Source organism: Thunnus albacares, chromosome 8, assembly GCF_914725855.1.
Source record: "Thunnus albacares chromosome 8, fThuAlb1.1, whole genome shotgun sequence".
NCBI lineage: Eukaryota > Metazoa > Chordata > Actinopteri > Scombriformes > Scombridae > Thunnus > Thunnus albacares.
The window spans coordinates 8,353,226-8,369,386 of NC_058113.1; the positions used below are offsets into that span (position 1 = coordinate 8,353,226).

The 16,161-nt window shown below is 39.8% G+C and overlaps 1 protein-coding gene across 1 annotated transcript in view; it reads left to right on the forward strand.

The window, feature by feature from the left end:
* eif3ea (eukaryotic translation initiation factor 3, subunit E, a) overlaps positions 1–16,161 on the forward strand; it is a 31,062-nt gene that overhangs the window by 6,546 nt on the left and 8,355 nt on the right. The window contains exons 6-9 of the mRNA XM_044359025.1: positions 7,225–7,350; positions 7,690–7,814; positions 10,676–10,802; positions 11,578–11,679. Coding sequence (XP_044214960.1) covers positions 7,225–7,350; positions 7,690–7,814; positions 10,676–10,802; positions 11,578–11,679 — 480 coding nt within the window. The remainder of the gene's footprint in view (positions 1–7,224; positions 7,351–7,689; positions 7,815–10,675; positions 10,803–11,577; positions 11,680–16,161) is intronic.

Consider the following 16,161-nt stretch of genomic DNA (forward strand, 5'->3'; position numbering starts at 1 on the left):
GAGAAATAAAACATTATTTTCTGTTTCATGGTGGTTATGTTCAAAAGCACAAATAAATAATCATCAAACACTCAACAGATGATTTACTTTGGAAACAGATGCTCTTAGTTTCATTTTCCTTCTCTGCATTTCTCCTTTTCCTTCATTCATTACATCCAACTATTACAGCAGTTAATACAAAGAACAACAGGACAAAGCTGTGTTGGTTCTGTGGTGTTGGCATTTCAAATTTGATGCCTGCAGAGCACCATAGGAGCATCACGTGAGCGCGTCAGTTATCGCTTTCAGTGCGTTTGGGCCTCAAGGGCTATCCTTGCTATGCCACTCTTTCTGTCCTGAGTCTGAAATGATGAGCTGTAGGACAAAAACGAATTTATAGAATAGAAAGAGTTTGAATAATTTTCAAGATAAATGTTTTTAAAATCAGATAATAAAGTAAATAAAGTGTGTTTTGCAGTGGAACATAATTACAGTTCACAGAGAGTACAGGCAGTATTCTTGTGAGTACATATGCACACTCCTTATTTCCTCTATAAACAAAGAGGCTTGTTGCCTGGGTTCTGGCATTTGTGGTTTCTCTCCCTTTGCCCTCAGAAATAGTGAAAGACAAACTAGGCAGTGAATGGGCGAGGTGCAGCTGGACCGCAACAACTGCTGCCTCTCAAAAGATTTAAGAGCCTTTTAGTAGCCCTGGTTAGAGTTTGAGTCACCATAGAGTTTGGTCACATTAGATAACACAGTTATGGTACGGAAAACTGATGTTTTAATTGTGTGAAAAGTACTAGGGATCATTGGTACCCCATTTACTCTTGGCATTAAAATGTGATCTGTATCTGGATACGTTATCTGGATAAGGAAAAACACATGTTAATGCAAGGTGTAAAAGCACTCAGAACGTAGTGTGATCGGAATGCGATCAGATCAGCCAGACCACATTTAGAGGTGGTCCCACTCACATTGTGATCGGATCTCAGCCAGGTGTAAATGCAGTCTGTGCAGTGTGATCACATTTGTAAGAAAAAAATCAGCCCATTAAGTTGAAAGGTCACCTAGCTTTGCCCCTTCCTACCAGCTAAAGAAAATCCCGCAAAGGCTTTAAGAAATAGCGGTAGCTAGTAGAGGTCGAAATCTTTGGCGATTCGATTCAATTCCGATTCTTTGGTGTCTGATTCGATCCAGAATCGATTCTCGATTCCAAACTGATTCTTGATTGAATGAATGGAAAGGGGGGCACAATTTTCAGTCTCTTGCTCCACTATACTGTGTGGCAAACCATTCAATGATGAGATAGACTGAGATGACGTCTGTCGTGATTAGGCGCTATATAAATAAAATTGACTTGACTTGTTAAGATTGACAGTTAAGATTAATGGTCCGCAGCTTTTTCATTTTAAAACGTTAATTGCATTAATTAATTAATGAATTAATGAATTTGAAAGCATCTTACAGTCTTCTGCTTGTATGACAATAACAAACTGAGGGGGAGGCGGAGTGCTCCGCTGTGTTATTAACGTCATGTCTCCAGCTGTGGAGAGCAGCCTCTCTGCTGCACCGGTAGTTCTGGGGAAAGTCATCGCTGGCCAAGACGCTGAGCGGGTGCAGGGTTTTTGAGGTGAAACAGACTGAGCGCCGAGTTATTTTCATCACCTTAGAGTTGATTTGAGTTGTGTAAGTGCTGCAGTGTGTGTTGGTCAGCTGGTCTCCATCGTTACTGCTGGAGTTTGCTGCTCCGCTCCACTAACATTAGTCTCTGAGTGACGGCGTAGAAAGTTCACAACATACTTCACATTCATCTCACAAAGGTATTTAGTCATTAAATCAAAATATGCTTGGAACCGCTGCATTTTGTCAAGATGAATTACAAGATAACTCTAGCGTGTGCACGCTGTAGACTGTCCGGGTGCTGCACTGCCCTCATAGTTGAGTTCCGCCTTTTTTGTTCCATCAATATTATGTTATTAACTAACATTTAGAAAAATCAATTTTTGATTAGTGAATCGACGCAGAATCGTCCATGTCTGCATTGTGATGCATCTAAGAATTGATTACCCCACCCCCACCCCACTCCTAGCAGCTAGAAGTCTTCTCTCGCAAAAAGTGATTTAGCAATGAATGACGTCTGTGTGTGGCAGCAGTTCCCTCAACCTGGGAGGCGTCGTGTTTGCTGACAAATCTGCCAGCTCCACCTAGTTAATTTGCATATTGAGATACGATCACAGTGCAGACATAGATGAGAAAACGAGAACACATTTCAATGCCAGGTGTAAATGCAAAGACCCATGGATCAGATGTCATTGTCCAGTGACAAGTCATCATGTATCTCACAGAGTGAACACAAAGGCAGAAACTACATAGGTAAGAACCCATGAAAGGGTGGTTGTGTAGCACCTATTATTAAGCAAAACACATTTTGTTTTAGAAAAAATTCTTAAACTAGCATTGGAGTCAGGAATTGGGGAAAATCAAGTACGTGGACGTTTTACACATGTACTATTGCAACCACAGAGTTGTGTACTGTGAAGCTGCCAAGTGGTGTAAACAACAGCAGCAACTATGAGACCTGTATCCAAGGTGATTCCATCATTTGCTGTACAAGCAGCAGCATCGCCTGGGTGGTATCAGTTGTTACATACTCTAAAGCTGCCTTCAAGGTCACATACAGGGCGTCTCCAAGCTTGTAGCTACCCTGTTGACGTATGTTATTGATCCATCTGGAATAAAACCAATTTTACATGGAAATTTTGCTTTTGGTGTTATCTTGCATCAAGTGTTGCTAAGTTCAGCTCAGCTGAGTGTCTTATAATGACCAGTGGAACCAGCCTGCATAGTCAGTGGTTTCCAAGTGTCACTCAACTTGTCCTCTTGCTTTTGTTTGTCTTTGGCTCAGCATTCAGCTTTGTGGTAAAGCAAGGACTCATGCCAAAGCCAGCCCCAAAAGAATGGGCAAGAATAAGATCAACATTTTGTCTGTTCATTAGAGTGAAAAACATTAAGACCATCTTTTCCTCTTCTAATTGGCATTTGATACTGCGCTGCCTCTGTCAGTGACTCTAGCTAGCCATGCGCATTCACTATGCTGGAGTGTCCCCTCCTGAAAAACTTGGCTTGGCAGTGTCTCTGAACGATGATGGACCCTCTTCACTACAAACAAACCTCTTACCCAAAGATCTGATCTGCTCAAATCTAGAGAAGGAAGAGTTGCATCTGAGACAAAATGACGGGTAATTCGCCCAAGCTTTCCACTTCCATTCCCTCCAAAACAAAAATGCATTAAAGAAAAGTCTTCAAAAGCTTGCAACGGATATGTCCCACTATTCCAACAACAGTTGTTTATGGCTTTGCAACTCAGTCTAAATAAACCAAAATTGCTCTAATTGAGGTATGTTGTTCGAAGTCCAGCATAGATTTTTTCTTTTTACCCCTCAAATTGTTAGACCTCTCATTTTAAGTTGCAGCCAGATCAGACTCTGTAACCAGATATCTGTTGCTTTCTCTTGACAATGCAAGAGGCTTTTTAGAAGGGGGGAAAGGTAGAAATGGATTTCATTAGCAAGAGTCTGTAGTGCTCTCCCCCTCCTCTCTTTTCTGTGTTTTGTGGACCTCCCATCCTCACAGGCCCCTTGTTTGTCTCTCCCTCTCCCGTATGGGAGAGGTGAGGCTCCATAAAGTCATTTAACGTGGGAAACCCAGTCAGTTAAACGAAGGAAGCCAGCCTTGCAAAATCCATGCCTCAGGTCTTGTTACAGTGTGGCCTAGTCCGAAAAGAGCAACTTATTCATATCATCACTTAATGCAGGGATTGAATGTTAAGAATAAAGATTGAGTATCCCGGCGGATCCCCAGCACAGTAAATTTATTGTTGCTGGTCAGTCAGCGAAAATGTGCCCATTTCACAAACCAATGGAAACTTAAGGTAACTGCTGGAAAAACCCAGGTATTGAAACTTTTCTAGCGTGGCCACTAGTGAAAGCCAGACTGTGTGTGTGTAGAAAGCTGCCATAATGACCTGGAGGTCAGCCAAACGTAGCAGGCAGGGACTTCCAAAAGAGGGAAAAATAACAAACAAAACAAAACACTTCAACAGATGAAACGCTGACCTTTATGCTGGCAGTGTAGCCAATTTTTTTTCTTGCACTTTTACACTGCTGATCTTTCTTGTGACTTCTACACTTAAAAAAAAAATCATTCACAGTGGACCTGAGTTGTAAACTCTGCTGATCTGACTGGACGGATGGACACACCATCTCACTGTGTTCTCCTCTGGCGAAATTATGCAGGAGATTTTCCAAATATTTTCCACTTAACTGCAATCGTCTCATATTGATGTTATGAGTGTTATCTGGTCTCTGAGAAGTTAAAAAAAACCAAAAACTTTTATACCTGAATAATCTTACTAATTTGTATGGTTATAGCGGAAACCTGTTCTTTTTTTAGTGTTTCCTCCACTGGTACATCTGTCGTGTCTCACAGTCCACTTTAGCGGCTGTCCGACGGTGTACGGGGGTGTGTGGTTAGCATCTAGGTTTCTCTGGCCGCTCAGCAGACACCCACCCTGACTTCCTGCTTGACTCATGTCACAGCGTCTGGTGTTTGGTGTTATCATGAACTACTGTGGCACAGAGTTTCCCATGAGCCCTAGGGTGTAGTCCTACGTCCGCTATAGAGTGATTGCCCTGCTGAGGTTCAGAAGCATTCTCAACCTGTGTTTCATTACCTGATTCTTTTTTGTTTGTTTTAGCCTGTTCTGGAAATCAGAAACAGTAGCCTGTAACATTTTTCTGAGTGATTATATTCACAAAGATGTGACTTGTTAGCATTAGCTCATATTTCAGCCTAATTATCCTGTGATAACGACATAGTTGTCCAGATTTGCTTAAAGTAATGGTTGGAGATGATTGCAGTTATCATTATCATGACATGAAGTGGAGTAAAACTTGCAAAAATTAACAATGAAAACATTTAATGTATACATTAAACAAGTTAGTAAGGTGCCTGATGATCAAGCCAGTGCATATTGTGATTTTTATTTTGTGGTTTTACAGTCTCATCACTAAGAACAGTTTAGTTATTTTAATTATTAATTAATATATTGATTTTTTTATATACATATAATCATTTTTATTGATTTCAATAAAACCAAAAAAAAAAAAGATTAAAAATGCCCATTACAAGGCACCAGATCCCAAAGTGATGTCATGATGCTGTAATTTCTATGACCAATAGCCCATAAATGCAAAGGAATGTAATGGAATGAAGAAAATAAAATAAATCTTTGAGTTTTAGAAGCTGTGATCAGCAAATGTTTGATATTTTTCTCTCAGTGACAAACACTCTTGCCTTTTGCTTCTTCTTAAATTAGATTTTCTAATTAATGTTAGACAAAGATTATTTAATTCAGTTCAAAATGTTTTTGAATTTACCCTCTATCTGTCCTGGTAGAGTGGATGAGGAGGTTATTTCAACAAAATAAATGATTAAATGTTGACATTATGTGTCGTGCAGTTTCACTATCCTACAATATTTTTGTTCTTGGGTCAGTGCAGTCACACAATGTGCCTCATGCAAGAACCACTCATGAACAGATTTGTTCTTAAGTGGCACTTAAACTGATTTAAGAAAACTTGTTGCATTCACCATTTTTACCACAGAATTTTCTCTTAGATGTGAATGAAATTCACAGGTGGTTCAGACCTGTCGTACAAGTTATGTACAGATAGTCTGCCTTTACTCATAGCCAAAAAACCCTACTTGTTTGATTTAAGAATTATAATGCTTTAATCTGATGAATTTGGAGTTTAAATGTCACCAAAATTGCAAATAGATTTGCATTGTAGTCTGCCACTTTACTTAGAGGTTTGACAGCAGATTTTTTCTCACACTCCAACAGCTGTGTCGGTGTCTTTAGGTATCTGCAGGTCATTGTCCAGGTGAACATCCTCCACTGCACCCGACAGTGAACTGTAGTAATAGAATGTGTTTCTGTTTCCTTGACTGTCACGTTTTCTTGTACGCCTTCTGTTTTAGCCACTTTACTTCAGCAACATTTCAAACCATCCCTTTTTTACGTCTGTCATCATGCAGCTCTATGGTGACATAACCTTGACAGCTAGAATAATATTTTCTCATTATTTACATCCTCTAACGACACAGCTGTCTGTCAAATTTGTTATATTTTCATGTGCTGATTTCTCACAGGTGCACTTGAAGCTCCACACAGTGAAGTTCTCCTCTTTTTATTTCTGTGAATGAAACATAACCAAAAATGAGGCAGAACAGGTAGCTTTAATATAGCAATTTGATTATAATAATGATAAACCCATTCAAGAACAAGTTGCACTGATCAGGTTGAAATGAGCAATTTATGACAAGTTTGAGCAGTTTGGTAAATTCGACTTGGAACAACCTCACAGGAAAAAAGAAATTTAGAATAAGTATACACAAAACCACAAGGCACATTATCTCCTGCCACCCCTACATGATGTCTGCCCCACCCATCAGATTGAGTTGTTATTCTTTTAGGCTGGTGATGATGCTCATTTTTCACTTAATTACAGTTAATGATACAATTTAGGCTTTTTCAGGTGTGGAATGTAGGTGGAACAAAATATTTGCATAGAGTTTTTTGTTGGTGATATGCATCTGAGTACAATCTTGCAGTTTACGGCTGTTTTTCTCCTGATTATGATGGATTGGCCATTACTGCAGCACAGTATGGCGATGTTAGAGATATACTTAGGCCTTGTGATCCTGTCTCAGCCAACCAAATGTTCTAGTTCTAACAAATTGTTCAGACAGTTTAGTGACACACATGGTCCAAATATGGCTTTACTTAATGCGTCTTAATCTGAAAGTATTAAATTGTATGGTCAACTGCAATGCAGTGGTTGTAGTATCTAAAAGTGCAGCAAATTTGGTTTTATAAAAAGCTAAACAGTCTTTCATGATCCATTTCTCTTTTTCTGTCAAGCTCAATTCCCTTAGGATGACATAATTTAATTCATTTATCCAATATAAATAAGAAAAGTGACTGCTCTGTGCAGCAGTGCCACTGAAGCCAGGCTAGTAGTTGCAAGCTCCGTCTCACTGTGTATGGATGCAGATGTTATTGAGCAGTCTGCCACCAACCTGCATAGAAAGACTCCTAATCAGTGTTTGTATGTCAAGTAATGTGGAAAAACTGTAGATTCATATTTGAACAAATGTACCATGTTGTCTGTTCCCAAGGTCCCATCTACAGACAGGAATGCCCTGAACTCTCTGTGGGGCAAACTGGCCTCTGAGATCCTGATGCAGAACTGGGAGGCAGCCATGGAGGACCTTACCCGCCTGAGGGAGACTATCGATAACAACGTAAATGCCCTACTTCTCAGAATTTGATACCTCATTTAGATTCCCTTACATAGACACACATATTGACGTTTCACTTTCAGTACAGTTTTGCTGTGACATTTTACTCCTTTTCCACACACACTCATAGGACTACTTAAGAACTTGGATTGGTGTATGAATTGGTTGTCTGTATTTGATTGATGGACATTTAGGAGGCAGGAACGTCTTATTGGAGAACAGGGCTGCTTGTATGTACAGTAACTGACTGAAAACAAATTTACAATTTTTAAAAATGTCTCTTACTTTTATGTCTGTCTCTTCTGGGCTTCTCTCTGGGATTTCCATCTTTGTCCTTTCTAGTCTGTCAGCTCCCCTCTCCAGTCTCTCCAGCAGAGGACATGGCTGATTCACTGGTCTCTCTTTGTCTTCTTCAACCACCCCAAAGGCAGAGACAATATCATTGAGCTCTTTCTGTATCAGCCACAGTAAGTACCATTTATAGTAATATATATATATTTTCACTTTGTTGTTTTAACCCATTCATTTACGCCCAGAAAATTGCAAAACGTTTGAGAGAATAGCTGGAAGTAGTTGAAAAGATAAGATCCATTTTCACAAAGCAAGGTTAATAGAAAGGTAGATTTTTGTAGCTTGGTTAAACTGTGGGTCTGTTGGCCCATTATGGTACACTGATATGGGCTTATAGTGGTTCATTGAATGTATTGGTAGATACTACTAAAAGCTGACACATTTTATACCTCTGAGAGAGCAACTCTGAGTCTACTTGTAGTTCATCTTTTTTTAAGATGAACCCAAGGTCTAAAATTAAGTGTTTTGCATTGAAAATGTTATTGTAACTCCAAAATAAATCTTGATCCGTAAAGGATTTGGAGAAAAAGTCTGTCATTTGATTTAGAGAAAGCCATTTGCTTTAATAACACATTTTTGGGTGGTGGGCTTCTTCATGAACCCTGCTGGTATTTTTAAAGTGGTTTCAGAAGTGTGTGTTTTCGTGTGGTCTGTTTACTCTCCAAGTCGAGAACGAGTCCATGTGTATCGCAGATCGGAAACTTTATACACTGTGTTAAAATTTGCACACCACCTATTTTGATGTTTTTGCTCCCTCCCCCTGTTCTGATTGCTGGCTTGTGTAATTGTACAGATGATTGGGCTCCACAGACAGTATGACAGGCGACCACAACACAGTACACTCAAATGTCTGGTTCCCTGAATTTTACTCAGTTTTTAATTTTATTGTGGATGATTAAGGAGGCCTGCCCAATAATTACTCATGAAAAGCTCACCCAACCATCTGTGTGGACAAACTGAGGTAGTTTTGTGTGCTTTGCAGTTTCACAGTCTAGAAACCTCATGTTTTTCCCACTGAGGCTTGGCTTGGCTCTTGTTTCCCATCTCTTGACCAGTACTTCCTTTGGCTGAAGTCAGTGACCAGTGGCTGGCCTTCGGCTCCACATTTGACCTCCCTTACCCCTGCAGTCAGCAGAAGTTGGCCAAAGGCTTGTTTGTGTACTATTGACAGACTACACTAACGTCAAGGGAAATAATGCAGTTCATAAGTATGGTGCAGGTGCAAACTCAGCGAATACTATTGCAGTAATATTATATCCAGAGTTACTTGATTGTCTGTGTCACTCGTTCAGTTGTTCAGCATCATTTTCTTTACCAGACAAGCCATGAAATGGGAACTCGTTTCCCTGTCCCTCTTCTGTGTTCTCCTGTAGCCCCCCTTCAACAGAGGAAATTTGAACTCATACTGATTTCTTGGCTGCATGCCTCAGTAGCATCTTCAGCAAACCAGCGCAGCAACGCGTTTGCCTCAAAACTCATCTAAAAAAAAGATAAAGTCCCCTAAGTGGGGTAGGGTGAATGCCCCCCAGATATGGTACAGTGACTCATGCAGGATTGCTTGCTATTGGAGCCCCCCCTGGAGAGTGAGTAGGTGTAAGTTAATCAGGAACACAGCACGGAGCGTTGCGGTCTTCCATGGGAGTCAGGCAACTACAAAGGGAGGGAGGGAGAGAGAGCTCTCCTAAAACCAGGCTGACGATGGCTTTGCCAAGCAGCCCACTGCTGTTTTTAGACTCAACATCACAACTGCCACAGGTCCCCTGTCCCTCTAATTGTTTCAGCTAATTAAACCGTTGTCGGCACTCTTTGTCTGAACACCATGTGTTCCTCTGGACTTAGCTATAGGAGACCTGAAAGGGCCCAGTCCACTTCCTCTTTTCAGATTTAATTTGGTCAATGGGGGTTGAGTGGAGAGTGAAGTTCAAAGATAGATATTTAAAAACCAATAAGGAGTTTTTCTGAAATACTTAATGTTGATTAATTACTCATGGAAAGTAGTATGCGTGTCCATGTGTATGTGCAGACCTTACATATTGTTTTACAGAATGCTGTCTCCATGGATGGATAGTGGATGGATAGTTAAGCCTAGTCTTACTACGCCCGGTCTTAGCTATAGGCATCCATGTGAATGCTCACAGAACTATGGCTATTGCCTAGCAGCGTGCGTTGCTAGGATACATTGTTACCAATCTCCCGCTGTCTTGCTAATTTGTAGCAAATCATTTCTAATTTGTGGCAACGTCATGGAGAATCAAAGAAAAAGAAAAGGCAATTTCATGGACATTGACATAAGAGAATTAATAGAGCTGTACAGCCAGCACAAGAAAACACTGACTGCCAAGCAGTCCAATGTAATAACAAATAAGAGGTCATAAATGATTGTTCAGACTTGGGCAGCCTTTGTTCAAAAAACAATGTATGGAAAAAGTGGAAAGACCTCCTGAGCAAGGCAAAGATTTTGACTTTATGCCTGCTCCTGACTAGACGGAAGATTTATGCCCGGTTGGACTTAAAACACCAAGTTACGACCATCTTAGCTTAAGACCAAGCGTAAGCCCTATTGGTGCAACCGGCCCCAGAGTTGGTGTGGGATTAGAATCAGTCTGTAACAGCGTCTTGTCTCTTGTGTTCAGCCCTCAGCCAGTTGACCTGTGGTTGAAACATCAGTCCCTGATGGATTGGGTTTCAGCCACTGGGCAGGTCCCTGTTCACTGATCTATATCTTCTTGCCAGGGTTTCCTTTTCCTCCTCCCTCTCACAGGACACTAATGAAAGAGGTGGCTTAAAGCTGGGACTCATGTCCAGCAGTGAGGGTCCTGTTGAGACATTTATCTGTTTAGTGGCAAAGGCTTTCTTCCTTCTAAATGCCAGGAGCCCAATAAGCAGCCAAAATGTTATATTGTGTGTCCTTGTTTTTGGTTGTGTCTTTGCTTACATTGGTCTGATAAGTGATTACTTTCATCTCCCCTCATTTCAGATACCTCAATGCTATCCAGACTATGTGCCCCCACATCTTGCGTTACCTGACCACAGCGGTCATTACAAACAAGGATGTCCGTAAGCGTCGGCAGGTTCTGAAGGATTTGGTGAAGGTCATACAGCAGGTAAACAGACTTCTCTTTTTCATCCCATTGTATTTACAAAGTGCACACAGTTATCAGGTCATTGTTAATGGGCTGTACAGGCTTTGGAGGGTGACCAACTGACCATGTAACCCATAGCATTGCCAACACTTCCTCTTAAGCACAGGGAGTAAATATTAAGGTTTGAGTCCAAGCTGGGGAAGCCTTGAACCCATTACATCTGATGAATGGTAGTGAACTGACAGACTGTAGTGTACTGATGCCTTCTCCACCGATGACAGTAGCTACTTCAGAGGTCTAAGCACTGTCTCGGTGGGTTGTGTATAATTGTTAAAACATGTGCTCTGTGCTCTATGGCCTCGGGTCACGTTGGGACTTCTCTAAGCATCGTTTGGAACTGTTGAGAGTTCATGATGTGTTTTCACTTAAGTCCTTGTAAATTGTTATGTTTATTTACCTATTGTACCTAGCAGGTGGTTATTATGACCACATAGTCATTATTGTCAGTGACTTGAACTAAACTAGGATTTATCTTCTTCTTAATGCATAGACTGATATTAGTGATTTCTATTAGATTCAAAAACAACCTCAAATGCTATTTTAGTAACTGTGTTAAATCATGAAACACATTTACATTTTACTATATTTGTCTGTTTTATTTGCATCCCAACATAGCTAAACTTTGACTTATTAAAATAAGTTATAGCATGTAATTTATATATATATGTATATACATATACACACACATACACATAGATATAATAATATTCGATTTTATACTATTTTTTTCTTTCAGGAATCTTACACCTACAAAGATCCAATTACAGAGTTTGTGGAGTGCCTGTATGTGAACTTTGACTTCGACAGTGCTCAGAAGAAACTGAGGGAGTGTGAGTCGGTGAGTATGCACTTGAGTAACCTCACCAACATTCATTAATCATTTCAACCTTTTCCCCCCCCTAACTGTGTGAAGAAGTTGGCCCTGGTTTACTGTGCCTCTCAGTGACAATATAGAGGTCTTCTGAGAACCTCTGATTTGCGGGTCAAACTCCTGAACTTTCACACAGAGCATCGCAGTAAACATCTTTAGTAATTATGTGATCTCTGTCTGACCTTCTGCCTGCTCACACAGTGTTTCTATTTGCAGGAGTTCTGCGTGGGTCCAGTGCAGACAGAACAGTGATAGTCTGTGCCTTGTATCATACTGTCAGATATAGAGGTCCTCTTGGACACTATGACTCAGGCTTCAGTCAGATTTTACTATGGCCTGTAATTGACCCATCAGGCTAGTAGTTAACAGTAAAAGCTTTATAAGCAAAAGTCTCTGCAGAGGCGTGCAGACACTTTAAGCTTTAAGAGGGAGATCTGTCATAGCACCGCAATTTAGAACCTTTTCAGTTTTGGTTTGTAATGGATAAATGTAACTGTAGTCCTTGATGTGAGAATAGAATATGAGTAGTATACTTTAAAAGTCTCTTTTTATGCTGACTACAAATCAATCAATCATTCAGGCTGTCTTCAATCTGAAGGTTGGCTTCCATGGTCATCCAACAGTTTCCCTTCTCAGCATTTCTCTTGAGTTGATCATATCTTTTCTCTCCGCTCCATCTCTTTATGTCATCAAGCCACATTATGCGTTGTCTTCCCACCCCTCATTTCCCTTCCAAAACCCTAGTCATCAGCCTCCCACTGGACCCTCTCAGAATGTGCCCTGTAAACTCAAACCGACATCATTAAACACTAACTGTGACTATATCACCTTGTAATATAGTTGACAAAAAAAGACAAGACTAAATTGTAGTTTGAAAAACAAAAACCAAAATCTCTTTATTTTCATTGACAAAAAACAGGAAACAAAATATTACAGGAGGCGGGAGGCATAGCCTGAACAGCATGTTAGCAGAGCAGCAGCGAGTGCTCTGTCTGAGTGTCTACACTGGAGGCGTTCAGGTGCAGTGTTGAGTGTAGGTCACCCATGTTTGGAAGCTCTCAGAGCCCAATACACACTGACTCTATGTGTATTGGGCATGCATGAAACAGAGGAAAACAGACTTCACGTTTACATGTATATAGTGCAAGTGAAACATGAGCCATTACATGGCCCGTGTAGAAAGGTGTATTGATTAAAACAGCAGTGTATAATGTTACCTTTCTTTATCATGGTTGTTGTTGTTACTCTAGAAAACCTTGCCTTTTTTTAACTTTTAATACTGATGCCATGTGAACTAGCATGCTAGACAGCAATTTTATTAACCTTATTTCATTATTAAGTCTATGGGACACATTTTTTCTTTTCTTGTTAACACCAACCTCAGATCTATTTGTTGTACTTTTTAAATGCAAGCAGATTGCAATTGGTGTGTGTACAGTATTCTTCGAAATTTTATTAGGCTAACTACTTTTGTCATATACCTTAGGCGTCTAAAAAATTGGTTTCAGAACATTTTATTGTCTGTACCGCTCTTATTGTTTTATAATAATTTTAAAGACAGAATTGGGCCCCAGAATTGTGTTGGTTCAAAATAAATATGCATATCAGAACATGCTCCATGTCTGGATGTATTCCTTAAATCGATACCATCAGACCAGACACTTTCTGCAAAGCTGCATTCATAATCATTCAGCCTGTGTTTTTCATCATTTAATGGTAAGGTTAAATCTTATATGAAATCATTTTGACTAAAATGACAAAAGTATTGAATTTGGTTGGACTAGATTGACTGAAATGTTCAATATAATCTGATGGCTAAAAAAGATTAAAATGTCAACAGTTATTGACTAAAACTAAGCTAAAATAATTACCATTTTCTTTGACTAAGACTCAACTAAAACAACTAAGAAAACAGGATGAGGTTGACTAAATATGATACAGGACTAAGACTAAATTTAAAAAAATAGAAATTAAGGCTGCTTAAAATTTGAAGATATTTATGGCAATAAATTTCAACAGCAGCACAATCTACAGCATCCAAAATGACCATTACGTGAGATCAACGCCAAACAATTTCAACTAAAATGGAACATTCTAACCTTTATGAAGGTAAGATTCATTGCTTGGCTGTTATATTGGATTAAAATCAAGAAATGCGGTGTTTCTGAAACCATCAGACAATATGAAGATAAATCTTAATGTTGAGTTATGAGGTCAGTTTCATTTAATTTCGTGGGCTGGGGTGCCAGTATAGCAAACAATTTTAATTCTTCATCTTTGTTTTTAATTTTATTTCATATAGATGTGTCTGTTTTTCTTGTGCTACCTGTTTTAAGATATTGCAATGCAAGTATTATATTTTTATTGTGTGAGATATACAAGGAATGGACACAATAACAGGAACACCTGTAAAAGATAAGAATAATATTTTTTGACAAATTATGTGTTGCATTGATGGCATAAAGCCAGGAGGCTTGTCAGATTCTGGGGATACAATCAGTGGACCGTAATCAGATTTAGAGAGAGAGCAGGTGTCCTAACTAGCGTTGTGCTTCATGTATATTTTGTGTAACTTGATCTTCTAGTTCATTCTTTGCATACACACTGTAATTTGGTATTCCCAGATGACTTCATAATTTGGACCTGCAGAAGAATAAAAGGCTAAATTTGGGGTTATTTGGCCCCTTTTTCATCTTTTGCCTCATGACGATAAACCTTCAGAATGAAAAACATCTGGCCTGATCAAATGGCTCTTTCCCAGGAGTAAATGTTTATAAATCATGTCAGCAGTTTACTGAAGATTGTGTTTCATTCTAAGTTATTTTTAAGTTAATAGAAGGAGTTTTTAACTCCTCGAAATCACCACTTTACAAATGAGGAAGTTAGAACTAAACTCATTAGCGCAGATTTGTTTTTACTTGGTCATACCCCCCACAAGTCAGAGAGAATACACAGCATGTTCCAAGAGAAAATGAGATTTTTCCTGTGCAAAGGCCTCCAGGGGCGATCTCTAAATGTGACATAGACTATCAGAGATATTAGAGCTGTATCCTATTTCAGCTACACACGCCCTCAATCACCGACCTTGTTAAACACTTGCATGCACTTTTTAGGAACTCTCTGTGTTGGTCTTGACCTCCGCTCATGGAGTTCTGTTTACAGAGACTCTACTGTGGTTGAAACAGATGCTCAATCCCAACTACCTCTCAGGTCAAAGCCCAAGTTATTCCAGGTGCTTTTAACACTGGCTTACCTGTCAGTCTTATCAGAGTATGTCCAGTAGGCACAAAAACCCTCTATTGACCTTATTCAGTTCACAAGCAGGTCTTGCAAGGTGGGTGGTTCCAAAGATGTTTAACAGCACCTTTAATGCATTACCTGTGGTGGTCTGCAAACATTTTCCCAAAATGATCTCGTTTGAAGTTAGTAATGCCATTTTTCCCCTGCAGAAATTCACATACAAGCATATAAAAAAACGCATTATTCAGAAGTAAAAGGATGTTTCACAGACAGTGGAGTGATTGAGGTAAACGGATACCCCATTTGGGATGGGCTCTCGTCTTGATGAGCATTTGTAATGCATCAATTTTGAGCCACTGAGAAGAGTGGCACCCATCTATTTACTGATTGCTGTAATAGCAAGATATGGGTATTGTTTTCCGCTCTCCTGTCTTCAGTTCACTGTACTCTTCACAGTAGTTTGAGCCAACAGCTTTCAACTGGGGAGTTCAGCTTGGTTTAAATTGTCCTGTTCAGGCTGTATAGGTTTTTTTTTTTTTTTTTTTTTTGTTTCTTTCCCACTCCACCCGAATCTGGAATCACTGTCAGATGTTAGATGCTTGCATGTCAAAGAATGAAAAGTATAGGCCCACCTATAGTCAGGCCCTCAGATTGCGCATAAAAGGGCTCTTCAAGCTCCTTTCAGAATTTGTTTAAGCTTTGTGGTCTGAATCCCAGATGACAGTAATTAGGGAACTTAACTGTTCAAAGTTTATCAGCCTTAGATAAGCGTTGTCATAGTTGAAATGTGCGTTGCCTGATAGCGTCATGTAGTTGGGATTTATTCAAGCAGAACTCTGGGCAGATAGCAACTTTCTAAGCTTAAGCAAACAAAGAGCCTGTAATTCTTAGAGAACTTTTGAAGATGGAGGTCTGTGATGTGAAATAGCTCTTACTGCAGAGTTGGAATGCAGCAAGTACTGAGAAATGTGAGCACTTCACACTGTGGTACGTCTGGGGCCATAGCTGGGTCATGAACATTTACAGTAGATGAAGTAGATGAGTCGGCCATCTGCGGTAGTGTGAAAGAGTCCAAGCTAGACTGTATTTCTTACTGTAACAAGGCACAGGTGATGGTGTATATGGACGGCTGAAAAGACTTACTCTCATCTGTGAGATTGTTTGGACTGGTGGTGCTACATTCATGGGATGACTGTAGCTGTGAAATCT